Raw genomic sequence first — 14,925 nt, 5'->3', positions numbered from 1 at the left:
CAGATTGTTTAGGTTTTTAGTTTCCTTATTGGTCTTCTCTCTGATTGATCTATTTGTAGGAGCGAGTGATGTGTTGAAGTCTCCCACAATTGTGGAAACATCAGTTGCTTCCTTTAGTTTTGCTAGTGTTTGTCTCATGTATTTTGTGGCACCATGATTGGGTGCATAAACATTTATGATTGTTATTTCTTCTTGTTCAGTTGCCCCTTTTATTAGTATGTAGTGGCCTTCTTTGTCTCTCATAACATCCTTGCATTTAAAGTCTATTTTATCTGAGATTAATATTGCTACTCCTGCTTTCTTTTGGCTATAGCTTGTATGAAATATTTTTTTTTTCCGTCCTTTTACTTTCGATTTCTTTGTGTCCCTGTGTCTAAGATGAGTCTCTTGCATGCAACACATTGATGATTCATATTTTTTGATCCATTCTGCCAATCTGTATCTTTTAATTGGGGATTTTAATCCATTTACATTCAGTGTTATTACTGTGAAGGCATTTCTTGAATCAGCCATCCTATCCTTTGGTTTATGTTTGTCAGATATATTTTTTCCCTTATTGTCCTTTAATGAACCAATATTGAATCTCTTTAGTACTGAACCTTTTTCCATCTATCTCTCTCCTTTCTTTGTTTCTCTGTTGGTAGGCTCCTTTAGTATCTGAAGTAGGGCAGGTCTTTTATTAGCAGAATCTCAGCATTTGCTTGTCTGTGAAGATTTTAACCTCTCCCTCAAATTTGAAGGAGAGCTTTGCTGGATGAAGAATTCTTGGTTTGCAATTTTTCTCTCAGAATTTTAAATATGTCATGCCACTGCCTCCTTGTCTCCATGGTGGCTGCTGAGTAGTCCCTACTTAGTCTTATGTTGTTTCCTTTGTATGTGGCAAATTGATTTTCTCTTGCTGCTTCCAGAACTTGATACTTCTCTTCAGTATTTGACAGTCTGATCAGAATATGTCTTGGAGTGGGTTTATTTGGATTTATTCTATTTAGAGTTTGCTGGGCATTTATGCTTTGTGTATTTATGTTGTTTTGAAGGTTTGGGAAGTTTTCCCCAACAATTTCTTTGAATACTCTTTCTAGACCTTTACCCTTTGTGCCAGTTTGAATGTATTGTGTCCCTCAAATGCCGTTATCTTTGTAGTCTTGTGGGGCAGATGTTTTGGTGCTGGTTAGATTTGCTTGGAATGTGCCCCACCCAGCTGTGGGTGATGATTCTGATGAGATGTTCCCATGGAGGCATGGCCCCACCCATTCAGGGTGGGCCTTGATCAGTGGAGCCATATAAATGAGCTGACTCAAAGAGAGGGAACTTAGTGCAGCTGTGAGTGATGTTCTGAAGAGGAGCAAGCTTGCTGGAGAGGAACGTCCTGGGAGAAAGCCATTTTGAAACCAGAACTTTGGAGCAGACGCCAGCTGCCTTCCCAGCTAACAGAGGTTTTCCGGATGCCATTGGCCATCCTCCAGTGAAGGTACCCGATTGCTGATGTGTTACCTTGGACACTTTATGGCTTTAAGACTGTAACTGTGTAGCGAAATAAACCCCCGTTTTATAAAAGCCTATCCATCTCTGGTGTTTTGCATTCTGCAGCATTAGCAAACTAGAACACCCTTCTCTTCCCCTTCTGGGACACCAATGAGTCTTATATTTGGACATTTTGTCTATCATATCCCTGAAGTCCATTTTGATTTTTTTGATTTTTTTGATTTTTTCCCCCATTTTTTCTTTTGTTCTTTCATTTTCCGTTTTGTCATCCTCCAGGTCACTGATTCATTGTTCAGCTTCCTCTAGTCTTGTACTATGAGTATCCAGAATCTTTTTAATTTGGTCGACAGTTTCTTTTATTTCCATAAGATCTTCTATTTTTTTATTTACTCTTGCAATTTCTTCTTTATGCTCTTCCAGGGTCTTCTTCATGTCCTTTATATCCTGTGCCATGCTCTCATTTTTTGTCTTAATTCTTTGATTAATTGCTCCAAGTACTGCATTTCTTCTGATCTTTTGATTTTGGTGTTTGGGTTTCGGTTATTCTATCATCTGTTTTTTTCATGTGTTTTAAAATTTTCTGTTGTTTTTGGCCTCTGGCATTTGCTTAACTTGATAGGATTCTTTTAGGATATGTAGGCTAATTCAAAGACTAATCTCTAATTTTTCAGATCTACAGCTTGGTGGCATACACTTTCTCTAACCAACCATCAGGTGGTGTCCACGAGCCACCTATTCCCCTCAAGCCAGTTCTCCCCAGCTTTGTCTTTGTGGTGTATGGGGGTCTGATTCTTGTGGGGGTCCAATTGGTACACCAAGTTGGTGTGTGTTGTTGGTGCTGTCTGCCCTGAATGTGGAGCATGTGTCTGAGCGGTTAGAGAGAGAGGGCAGCTTTAATAATCAAACCTCACAGGTGTTCCTGGAGATTTAAGGCTGTTCCAAGAGTCTAAACCTTCAGTTCAGTCTCGCCACAGATCGTCCTGCCGCTGACCCACAAGTCCTTGGTATTGGCATATGGTCCCTGGGATTTCTGAGTGGGTCACTCTTCCAAGCCATGATCTTCTAGGGCCTCTGCAGAGGGATGACTGTGCTACGTCACAAGCGCACGCTGTCCCTCAAGGGAAGTTCTGGGCTGCCAGGCCATGTAGTGGCGTTCCCAGCCTGCTGAAAGGATGGCTGTATGACACGTGTTAATTTCCCCCTTTTTGCACACCTCTGCCTTCCCAGCTCTGGGATAGTTAGCTGTGGGTACGAGAAAGGCTATTTTCCACGCTCGATATTGTGGCTTGTGTGCGTGTTGCTGGAAACACTTTGCGTCACACTGGGTGTTTTGGCGCGGCTCTGGGCTGTGGTGCCAGCGCCGCGCAGGAGTGTTCCCAGCCCGCCGGGAAGATGGCTGTAAGGGGCGTGGTTATTCCCCCCTTTTGGCTCACCTCTGCCTTCCTCACTCCAAGACAGTTAGCAGCAGGTACCTGAAAGGCTATCGTCCATGCCGGATATTGTGGCGTACCCACAGCCTGTTCCCGCCACACTTCACTGTGCGGTTCTCGCTGCTGTATCCGCAGCCACTGTTGGTTTTTTTTTAAAAAAGAACTAGTCCGACTCCAAACGCCAACCCACTGTTTCCCCACACCGCAGCATGGCTGCAGGATATTCAGCAGGCTTACTCACTCGTTTCAGAACGCAGGCTCCTGTTTTCACCAAGTGCCCAGTCCCTGTGGATTTAGCTGACCTTGTCCAGCTGGTGCATTGCTGGAACTAGTGTTCTGGGTCACTTTCTGGCTTTTATCAAGTATTTCTCACAGAGGTGTTTTTTTGCCCTGTCTCTCCTAACTGCCATCTTTCGGAAGTCTCTCTTCTCTATATATTTAGCAATTTCTCTTGCTATTTCTTCTTTAACCCACTGATTAGGAGTGTGTTGTTTAACCTCCAGATATTTGTGAATTTTCTAAGTCTCTGATGGTTATTGATTTCTAATTGTATTCCACTGTGATCAGAGAATGTGCTTTGGATAATTTCAGTCTTTTTTAGCCTATTGAGGCTTGTTTTATGGCCCAGCATATGATCTATTCAGGAGAAATTTCTGTGAGCACTAGAGAAGAATGTATATACTGGTGATTTGGGATGTAATGTTCTATAGATGTCTATTAATTCAAATTCATTTATCAGATTGTTTAGGTTTTCAATTTCCTTGTTGGTACTCTGGTTGATCTATCTATAGGAGAAAATGATGTATTGAAGTCTTCCACAATTATTGTGGAAACATCTGTTGCGTCCTTCGGTTTTGCCAATGTTGGGTGTCTCTTGTTTTGGGGCACCTTGATTGGGTGCATAGACGTTTATGATGGTTATTTCTTCTTGTTGAATTGTCCCTTTTATTAGTATATAGTGACCTTCTTTGTCTCTCGTAACATCCTTGCATTTAAAGTCTATTTTATCTGAGATTAGTATTGCTGCTCTTGCTTTATTTTGGCTGTAGCTTGTATGGAATATTTTTTCCCATCCTTTCACTTTGAATTGCTTTGTGTTCCTATGTCAAAGATGAGTCTCCTATAAGCAACATATTGATGGTTCATATTTTTTAATCCATCTGCCAATCTGTATCTTTTAATTGGGAAGTTTAATCCATTCACATTCAATGTTATTACTGTGAAGGAATTTCCTGAAGCAGCCATCCTGTCCTGTGGTTTATGTTTGTCAGATATATTTTTTCCCTCTCTCTCTTATTGTCCTTTAATGAACCAATATTGGATCTCTTTAGTACTGAACCTTTTTCCATCTCTCTCTCTCCTTTCTTTGTTTCTCTATTGGTAGGCTCCCTTTAGTATCTGAAGTAGGGCAGGTCTTTGATTAGCAAAATCTCTCAGCATTTGTCTGTGAAGATTTTAACCTCTCCCTCAAATTTGAAGGAGAGCTTTGCTGGATAAAGAATTCTTGCTTGGCAATTTTTCTCTTTCAGAATGTTAAATATGTCATGCCACTGCCTTCTCACCTCCATGGTGGCCACTGAGTAGTCACTGCTTAGTCTTATGTTGCTTCCCTTGTATGTGGTGAATTGCTTCTCTCTTGTTGCTTTCAGAACTTAATTCTTCTCTTCAGCATTTGAGAATCTGATCAGGATATGTCTCTGAGTGGGTGTGTTTGAATTTATTCTGTTTGGAGCTCATTGGGCGTCTATGATTTGCATATTTATGTTGTTTGGAAGGGTTGGGAAGTTTTCCCCAACAATTTCTTTGAATACTCTTCCTAGACCTTTATGCTTCTCTTCCCCTTCTGGAACACCAATATTTCCTGTGTTTGTGTTCTTTATGTTGTCCATCATATCCCTGAGATCCATTTCAATTTTTCCCCCCATTCTTTCTTTTGTACTTTCACTTTCCATTCTGCCTTCTTCCAGTTCGCTTATTCTTTCCTCAGCTTCTTCTAATCTACTACTGTGTGTATCCAGAATCTTTTTATGTGATAAACAGTTTCTTTTATTTCCATAAGATCATCTATTTTTTTTATTTACTTTTGCAAATTTTTCTTTATGCTCTTCTGGGTCTCTTCATGTCCTTTATGTCATGTGCCATGATGTTGATGTTTGTGATTACTTCTTTGATTAATTGCTCCAAGTACTTTGTCTCCTCTGATTTTTTGATTTGGGTGTTTGGGTTTGGGTTATCCATATCTTCTGGTTTCTTCATATGCTTTAAATTTTTCTGTTGTTTTTGGCCTGTTGGCATTTGCTTATCTTGATAGGGTTCATTTAGGATATGCAGGCTTATTTGAACAATTATCTGTAATTTGTCAGAGCTACAGCTTGGTGGAGTGTTTTCTCTGACTTACCAGCAGTTGTTGCCCCCGAGCCACCTATTACCCTTAAGCCAGTTCTCCCCAACTTCATCTATGTGGCAAGTGGGGGTCTGAATCTTGTGGGGTTCCAATCAGTGCACCAAACTTCCGCGTGTAGTTGGTTCAGCCAGCCCTGATGGTGGGGGTTGTGCCCTGTGCAGTTAGGGAGGGAAGGCGGCTTTAAAACTCATATTTCCCAGCTGTTCCTGGAGACTTAAAGCTGTTGCATGAGCCCAATTCTTCAGCTCAGACTCCCCACAGTCTCTCTCTGCCACGGGCCCACAAGTCCCTGGGATTGATGTAGAGCCCTTGGGACTTCTGTGTGGGACCCTGCCTCCAAGCTGTGCCCTCCGTGGGGGTCTGCGGAGGGAAGGCCGTGCAATGGTCAAAAGCGAGCGCAATCCCCTAGGGAAGCTCTGGGTTGTGGTGCTGCACAGGAGCGTTTCCAGTCTGCTGAGAAGATGGGCTCTATGGGGCGTGGTAATTTCCCCCTTCCACGGACTTCTGCCTTCCTAGTTCCAGGACAATTAGCTGCGGGTATGCAAAAGGCTATCGTGTATGCCAGATACTCTCGCTGCTGGATCTGTAGCTGCTTTTGGGGTTTTTAAACTAATCTGTCTCCAAATGCCGACCCCTGGTTTCTCCCGACCACAGCGTGGCTACTGTTTTCCCTAGCAGCCTCAGTCACTCATTTCTGAGCGCAGACTCTCCGTTTCACCAAGTGCATGGTCCCTGTGGATTTACTGGACCTTGTCCAGCCGGTGCAATGCTGGAACTGGTATTCTGGAGCATTTTCTGTCTTTTATCTAGTGTTTTTCACTGAGATCTGCCATCTTAGATCCTCCCTTGAAAGCTTTTGTTTTTTATTGGATTTGTGTTAATGCTCTTCCTTGTGTGTTCCCTGAAGGGGATACAAACCAGCTACACAGGATCCCAGGGAGAAGTTCATGTAAAGATGCCTATAAGCTTTACATGAATTCCCTTCCACAAGGTTGCACTTTCCTGGCCTACCCAGCCTATGTCACTCTTTGCCCAGAAGCCTTTTAGACATCTTTCTGGTGGTATTCCTTCCGTGCTTGCCAGCAGATGGCACTCCTCAGTAACCTATTCTCCTCTGCCCTCAGAAGGCAGGCTCTTATCTCCCTGTGGAGTCTGAACAATCGTGTAGCCACACCGGGAAGGGTGGTTTTAAATCATGGATGATCACAGCAGTGTAAGTTCGCTGGCCAAAAGCTGGCACAGTGCTAGATTATATCCCATCCTGTTCATGGAAAAGCGGACCTCCACTACGCTCTCAGTCTGGAACAGCTTGCCTTCCAGATACTTGTGAACCAGAATCTGTCTGCCCTGAGAGTGGGGGATGGGTGCCAGTAGCTGGGGCTGAAGGGTTTATCATGTTCTGTCACTGCAGCTTCCTTGTCTCCTGGTCCCACACTTTCCTGGGTGTTGTAGAGCATTTCCCCCAGTCACCAGGCCCCAGATCTGTTGGTACTGACAGTTTCTGCCTGACTCCTCATTTTTTTTCTGGGAGAGAAGTGAGGCCAGCCTTTCCCTAATAAGCCAACTTGGATACTTCCACTACTGAATTTGCATGTTGATCATGTACCTCCCCCACTGTATTGAATTTTATTTGTTCTAATAACTTTGTTGTAGATTTTTCAGTATTTTCTGCATTTAGAATATGTCATCTGCAAATAGGGGAGTTCTACTACTTCCTTTCCAACTTGGATAGCTTATATTTCTTTGTTTTGCCTAATAGCTCCAGGTAGAACTTCTAGTGCAATGTTGAATAGCAGGGGTGACAATGGGCAGCCTTGTCTTGTCCTCATGTGGGAGGGAACACTTCTAGTCTTTCACCATTGAATATGATGCTATTGGTGGGATTTTCGTATATGCCCTGTATCATGTTATGAAGTTTCCTTCTGTTCTTAGTTTCCTAAGTGTTTTTATGAAGAAGAGGTACTAGATTTTGTCAAATGCCTTTTCTGAAATGATTGTTTTTTTCCCTTCTGTTAATATGATGTATTACATGAATTGATTTTCTTATGTTGAGCCATCCTTGCATACTTGAGATAAATCCCACTTGATCAAGATGTGTTATTATTTTAACATACTGTTGGATACAATTTGCTAGTATTTTGCTGAGGATTTGTGCTTCTATATTCATAAGGGATTTTACTCTGTAATTTTCTTTTTTTGTGTGCGGTATCTTTATTTGGCCTCATAGAATGAGTTAGGGAGTGTTCACTCCCCTTCAGTTTGAAAGAGTATGAGCAGGATAGTTGTTAAGTTAATTCTTCTTGGAATATTTGGTACAATTCCCCTGTGAAGCCATCTGGTCCTGGGATTTACTTTGTTGGGAGATTTTTGATTACTGATTCAATCCCTTTATTAATTATTGGTCTATTGAGATCTTCTGTTTCTTGACACTTCTGCATCAGTGTAAGTAGTCTGTGTGTTTCTAGGACCTTGTTCATTTCATCTAGGTTATTTGATTTGTTGGTTTACAGTTGTTCAGAGTATCCTCTTATAATCCTTTTTATTTTTGTGGGGTCAATAGTAATTCCCTCCCCCCATTCACTTCTGATTTTAGTTATTTGTGTCCTCTTTTTCCTTTGTAAGCTTAGCTAATGGTTTGTTGTTGTTATTGATATTTTTAATTTTATTGATTCTATTTTTTTCTATTCTGTATTTTATTTGTCTCCCCTCCAGTCTTTGTTTCCTTCCTTCTTCTCGCTTAATGTTTAGTTTGCTCTTCTTTTTCTAGATTCTCCATTTGTGAGGTTAGGTCTCTGATTTGAGATCTTTCTTTTTTAATGTAAGCCTTTAGAACTGTAAGTCTCCCTCTCAGCACTGCCTTTGCTGAATTCCGTAAGTTTTCATATGTTGTGTTTTCATTTTCATTCACCTCAAGATAATTTCCTGATTCCCTTTGTGATTTCATCATTGACCCATTGTTGTTTGAGTGTGTAGTTTAATTTCCATATATTTGTGAATTTTCCAGTTCTCAGTCTGTTTTTGATTTCTAGCATCATTCCAATGTAGTTGGAGAAGAAACATTGTATGATTTTGCCATGTAGGAGATGGGTCTCTGATGTAATTTTATTTTTTTTCCAAATGTGGCTACTAAGGTATCTTAATAGTATTTATTGCTTAATATATGAAGATTTATTTTTGAACTTCATCAGTGTAGCAAAAGGAGCAAGTCAGATAACCTAGGAGTATATTCTAGAGTGAGAAAGGAGGGTCTAGGCTTGAATCTTGGCAAGAATTCCATATTAATTTATGGCTGAGGAGGATTAGTCAGCAAAGGAAGCTAGGAAGATCATCAGGACAGGTGGGAGCAGGAGTGTGAGGAGCGGGAAGAGTGTCTTAAGTACAGGGAGAGCCCAGCTGATTCAGAGCCTGTGGTGAGAGGTCAGCAGAGGGAGGACTGGGAGTGCTTACCAGGTCCAGCCACACGCACACCAAGAGTGCCCTTGGTCACTGCGGGGTGGTGGGGTGGTGGGGTGGTGTCCTGGTTTGCTAATGCTGCAGAATGCAAAACACCAGAGATGGATAGGCTTTTATAAAACGGGGGTTTATTTCACTACACAGTTACAGTCTTAAGGCCACAAAGCGTCCAAGGTAACACATCAGCAACCGGGCACCTTCACCTGAGGATGGCCAATGGTGTCCGGAAAACCTCTGCTAGCTGGGAAGGCAGCCGGCGTCTGCTCCAAAGCTCCGGCCTCAAAACGGCTTTCTCCCAGGACGTTCCTCTCTAGCAAGCTTGCTTCTCTTCAAAACATCACTCCCAGCTGCACTCTCTTTTTCCTCTTTGAGTCAGCTCATTTATATAGCTCCACCGATAAAGGCCCACCCCGAATGGGTGGGGCCACACTTCCATGGGAACATCTCATCAAAATTATCTCCCACAGCTGGGTGGGGCACACTCCAAGCAAATCCAACCAGCACCAAAAACTTCTGCCCCACACAAGACCACAGAGATAATGGCATTTGGGGGACACAATACACTCAAACTGGCACAGGTGGTGAGGCCTCAGTGTTAGATGAGAGTGGGCTCAGAAGTGAGCAGTGAGATACAGGGACAGCAAACAGGGACAATCGTTTCAAGAAGTTTAACTGTAAGGGCAAGAGAGCAAAGATTTGTGGTGGAGGAAAGTAGCATCAAGGGAGGTTTTTAAAGATGGGAGAAATTTTTGCATGTTAAGTACTAATAGGAAGGATCCAGTGAAGAGGGAGAGGTGGAAGAAACAAATGAAAAATTAAATGATCAGTTGTGAAAGGTCCTGGCACAAGATCTGAATCTCAGGTGGAGGGACCTGCCTGATGTAGGAGAGGCCATTCCCCTCTTGCAGCAGGAGGGAAGAAGGATGGGAACAAAACTGTCTTGGTTCACCTTTTCTGGTTGTGCTAAAGTATTCACAGGTTAAGAGCTGATGGCAGAGGAGGATGGTGGGTGCCTCTTAGGTTCAGCTGAGACCAGGAGTCATGTCATCAAGTAGCTGGCTGAGTGAGGGTGGGTGATATGTTGCATTTACAGGACTATCCCCATCTGGCCCGTAATTAGACCGTTGGCTTAGCTGCTTCTCCTGGGGGCAGGGTCCAAGAGATAAGCTTTCTTCCCCATCTCACCTTCCGTCTGGGCTCTGTATGCTCCCTATGCTAATCCCGCCTCCAGCCAAGGCCTTATTCCCATTGCCACAGTGTTGCAGAGGGCCTCCTGCTCACTGACCCTGCCTGCCTCCTGGCTTGGTAGGCAGGCAGAGTACCCGGTGCTCTTAGGCCCTATTTTATTCTGATCCCTGTTGGAACTCTCCTATAAGTAACTTTTGGGCTGGAGGCTTGGAGGATGACAAGAAATTGTCCAGGGACTGATTTCGGTTGATGTTCACCTCTTGGGGGCATCCAGCCTCCTATAATCCAAATAGAGGATATCTTTTCAATCGAGCCATTGTGTTGGAAACTGTTAGATATACCTAAGAGGCAGGGGAGATGATTCTGTGTTTGCTTTATGGCACTCTTTTTCCTTCTTTCTTCCTGTGCTCCAGTACTGAACATACTCTCTTCTGCAGGGGTACACAGACTCACCTGATGCCAGGGATCCCTGGCTAGGAGATGGGTGGGGCCGCACTGCAGTAAGGAACAGGCATCTGTATCTGGCTGGGTCCACTTGGAAGAGCTCAGCCTATGGTGAGTGGTGGGTGAGGACATTAGCCACCTACCTGCTTTTGGGACTTTGGGGCCTAATGCTAGATCCTAGGTAGTCACTGGCCTGAGAGTGTCAGCTTCCCAACTCACTGTCCTTGCTGGAGGGCTCTTGCTTTCCTGAGGCCCTGATGTTTAGGGCCACCTCAGAACCTCCTACCTATTTCTTGTAGGCCACAGAGCCTCCCTGGGCAGTTGCTGCTATTCTCCATCCAGCCTGTCTGGCTTAGGGTCCTGCTTTTCCTCCTCTTACCAGGATTTGGCCAAGCACATTGTGGACATTTCTATGGCTGACGTGAGTAACCACTCCCACTCGTCCACACCCTTCTTTTAAGCAGACCCCTACTGGGTAGGAGTGGGTGGTAGGAAGGAAGAAAAAGGAGGAAAAGAGAGGGCAGATTAGGGCCATCAGGTCTGATATGGTTTCTTCAGAGACTCTCCGTCTTGAGAAAAGTGGAAGTTAGTAAACACCAGCTGGATTGACTAACCTGGACCCTAGTTTATACTGTGCCCACTGATTTGGTTGTGGCTCCTGTGTCCCCAGGTAATGGCTGCTTGTTCAAATAACCTGCACAACCTCTTCAAGCACCAGGCAGCAGCTGGCTGGAAGTAAGTGTCTTTGCACAGTGTCTTGGTCCTAACCCTTGTTCTGCTTGGCTTCCTTGAGACCCTCATCCTGTGCTCCTCCTTTGTGACCCCTGGAACCCATCTTTCATGCCCTCCTCTTCCCTGTCTTTGTTGTTTTCCCCCAGATATCAGGGTGAGGAGCAGGAAGTGCAGCTTTACTACAAGGTGTTTTCTTCAACTCGGCATGGCTTCCTGGGGGCAGGTGTGGTGTGCCAGCCACTGCCTCAGGTGTGGGCAGCAGTGAGTGATCCCACCTTATGGCCCCTGTATCACAAACCCATCCAGACAGCAAGGCTGCATCACCGAGTGACCAACAGCATCAACCTGGGTGAGCCCAGGGACAGCTTCCATGGGGCCTGCTCCCTGGTGTGTCTAGTGGGCCCTGGCCAGGGGACAGAAGGAGCAGGGTTGGAGGAGCCCACCTCGGAGGCCAGGTGCTCGTTCTGCCCCTAGATTGCTCAAGCTCGGTCCAGCTGGTGTCAGGTCACAGAATGATGGGGTGGTAGTAGGGATCCTGGGTTGGGAAGGGTTAAGACTAGTGTCTGTCTGTGACCCTTGCCCCCTCAACCCTGACCCTGCAGTGTACTTGGTGTGCGATACCACCCTGTGTGCACTGATGCAGCCACGGGATTTCTGTTGTGTCTGCGTGGAAGCCAAAGAGGTACCTGCCCTGCTAGTGGTAAAAATCTTGTGGGGAGCACTTGGGCTGTGATGTCATGGGAGTCAGGTTCTCTGGTGGAAGAGCAGTGTGGGTCTGGGGTGGGGGTGATTTAAAGGCTGGCCCAATATTGCCTTCCAGGATATACTGCATTTGAGCCTGTCTCAGAGTCATTCATATCACATAGGCATGACTGCTGTGTCTCTGTCACCAGGGCCATCTGTCCATCATGGCAGCTCAGTCTGTGTATGATGCCTCCATGCCAAGGCCTAGCAGAGAAATGGTGCGTGGAGAGATCCTGCCCAGTGCCTGGATCCTGCAGCCACTCACTGTGAATGGGCAGGAGATCACCAGAGTCATCTTCTTGTCCCAGGTGATGCACCCCGGCAGTCAGCCTTGCAGCAGGCCAGTTTGACTCCAAGGCCTGATGGGATTTTTTTGTCAGCTGCTAAGGGAAGATCCTTTGAGAGACTTAAGGGCTTCTTGGGTCAGCAGTTGCTGGGGAGTCAGGGGGGAATCCAAGAGGAAGGAATGAGACAGTTTATTAGTCTTTTCTGAGGCTGCTGTTAACAGAGCCCAGCAACTGACCTCCTGTGGCTGTTCCTCATGTCCTTATGAAATGGATGGGCCATTGCAAGGCAAAAGCAGTAAACGCAGCAGAGCAGAGAGAATGACCCATTTTGTTTGACTTTCAGCCCCCTGACTTGACCTCTGTCCTTGGAAGGTCTCTGTGAAAGCCGATGCTTAGATCTGAACAGCAGGGCCCAGGGGCTTGTAAGCTCCAGAACAGCAGCCAGTCTGAGGAGCTTGTCTCTCGACATTCTGCAGTGGCTACTTGTAGTTGCAGTGTGCCCTGACCTGTGTTCTGAGGTCTGTTTGCAGTTTTAATGCTTTCCTCTCTGCTTTATTTCAGGTAGAACTTGGTGCTCCAGGCTTCCCCCCTCAGCTCCTGAACTCCTTTATCAAACAGCAGCCACTGGTTGTAGCCAGACTGGCTTCCTTCCTTGGTAGCTAGCATCTCACTGTCATGAAGGTGCTGCTGAGATGCAGGCCCAGGACACTCCGGAGGGACGCTGCTGTGGCAGCAACTTGTCACTCTCTCTACCCTGATGCAAGAAGAGCCAAGGCTACTTGCTGTAACCTGCTGGGCAGACAGCACTCAGCCTAGAGCTGCCAGCAAAGCCCATCAATCCTTGGTCACAGCTGGCACCACTGCAGAGCAAGGGGTCTGAGCTCCTGGTCCTGGCCGTCCAGGGTGTAGGAAGCTCAGTTCACCTTTTAGATTTCTCACCTCACGCCATACAGCTGCTCAAGGTCCGGGATTGGGCACATCCTGCAGAAGAAGGGGACTGCAGTGCTCTGGCAAGGTGCTTCCTTAGTTCAGCCAGCCCTTGGGCTGGTAGGAAAGCAAGCAGCCATAGGCTGAGACTCCGTTCTGAATCTGCCTCCAGCATTCAGCGCCACTGTGGGATGGAGTGTTAACAATACCAGAACAGAAAAAGGGTTTTAAAAAACAGCTGCACTAACCAGAAAAGTGATTCAAATTTTTTTACTTCTTCTTAAAGTTTTGCAGAATGTAATGTTTTATTAACTTTTGCATTTTTCCCCTCATAAGAGAGGACATTTGACTCTACAACATAGTCAGGAGAATTGCGCATGCTCTGTTATGTAGACATCTCTGCCTTTGTCCCCCCCCCCCTCCCCGCGCACACACACCACTGTAGCCACTCTGAGGAGCAGGTAGGACAGCTTTGGGGTCAGGTCAGGGTGGGGGCCTACCTTTTTGAAGAAGATTTGGGGTGGCAGGCAGATGCTGGCTGCTAACAGTGCAGGAGGAATTTTAAAAAGATTAAAAAGTGTCATTTGAAGATGGGAGAGAAGATAAATGTAACTCCTAGGAGTTAAGTGGTTTGTTAGGAGGAAGCTCAATTCCATACTTTACCTCACCTCATTCAGAGTCTTGATCTCAGCCTTCAGTGGTCTCTTGAGCATTCCAGACAATGCTATTCTAGGATGGCATGGAGAATAGGCTTGGTTTTTTTTGTACCTTAGCCTGGCTGAACTTGAGTTCTGGATAGTCTGTATGGACACCTGGAAGTGGTGGGGCATGGGAGATTTCCATCTTCAGCTCTGGTGCCAAAAATCTTTGGTGGAGGAGGATAACTATAAAGGGATTGAGAAGATATGGTAAAAGGTAAATTCCTATATAGTGTAGCAGAGATTTTTCTAAAAGTGTTTGCAGGTTTTTTTAAATTTATGTATGTATTATTGATTGAAGGTTTTTAAAATTCCTTTTAAACTTTTCTATATATATATATATATATTTATTTATTTATATTTTGGTTAAACTTTTGGGTAACTTTTGATATATTCAACACCTTATTTATGTACTCCCCAGCCCTTTCCATATAAATCTCTTTACTAAGAACTATTGAGCAAAAAAGTTCTGAACACTGGCCAATTAAATGTCCTATGTGTACTTGTTTTTAGTGAACACTACCCCAGAATAGCCTAAGTATGTGTTTGAACTCAGCTGAACTTAACTGGGAATCATGATGGCAAATACCCACACAAGTGTCCCAGTTTCAAACTATCAGATTAATCACCCAGCTGTTGCCAGCTGAAGCACAAATATGAACACAAGTGAGGGTTCCCTGACAGTTTTTTGCCATAGCTGTCAGCAGCCACAAGCCCCTGGAAGGACGCTCTTCAAAAGGAAGGTTCTTGGTGTGGACATCTGGAGCTTCTGAGTCACAACCAGGTATGGGAATCTGAATTTTTGGGTAACCAAGAGAAACCACACACCAGACCTGATAATCAGTCAGCAATCTAAAGAAAATTAACTGAAGTTGATCTTGTAGAAAAATGCAAATGTGTGAAAGGATAACTCAGGGATCCAGCTCTAAATGATTATTTAATGAAGTCAAATTTTGGTTTGGATCGGTGATTCTCTAACTCGAGTGTGCATCAGAATCACCTGTAGGATTTGTTACAAGCCAACTGCTGCACCCCACCTGAGAGTTCCTGATTCAGTAGGTCTCAGGTGGAGCCTAAGGATTTGCATTTCTGTTAAGTTCCCCCTTGATGGTGCTGTTGCCTGTCCGGGGACCAGG

The 14,925-nt window shown here is 44.7% G+C and overlaps 1 protein-coding gene across 8 annotated transcripts in view; it reads left to right on the top strand.

Annotated features, from left to right (window-relative positions):
* Positions 1-13,346, top strand: part of STARD9 (StAR related lipid transfer domain containing 9) — a 160,612-nt gene extending 147,266 nt beyond the window's left edge. For 6 of the 8 annotated variants that reach the window (XM_037834177.1, XM_037834176.1, XM_037834178.1 and 3 more), the window contains 7 exons: positions 10,395-10,512; positions 10,701-10,822; positions 11,072-11,136; positions 11,280-11,482; positions 11,736-11,815; positions 12,027-12,185; positions 12,726-13,346. In XM_037834177.1, the coding sequence (XP_037690105.1) occupies positions 10,395-10,512; positions 10,701-10,822; positions 11,072-11,136; positions 11,280-11,482; positions 11,736-11,815; positions 12,027-12,185; positions 12,726-12,827 (849 nt within the window). In that variant the 3' untranslated portion in view covers positions 12,828-13,346. Of the gene's footprint in view, positions 1-10,394; positions 10,513-10,700; positions 10,823-11,071; positions 11,137-11,279; positions 11,483-11,735; positions 11,816-12,026; positions 12,186-12,725 lie in introns of those variants that run through there. The other 2 variants (XR_005216474.1, XM_037834179.1) reach the window with 2 other exon arrangements.
* Positions 13,347-14,925: the final 1,579 nt, after the last annotated feature.

The sequence above is a fragment of the Choloepus didactylus genome, chromosome 4 (assembly GCF_015220235.1).
Source record: "Choloepus didactylus isolate mChoDid1 chromosome 4, mChoDid1.pri, whole genome shotgun sequence".
Taxonomy (NCBI): domain Eukaryota; kingdom Metazoa; phylum Chordata; class Mammalia; order Pilosa; family Megalonychidae; genus Choloepus; species Choloepus didactylus.
Note: the sequence above shows the minus strand (reverse complement) of the source record. Positions and strands in the feature narration are given on the sequence as shown.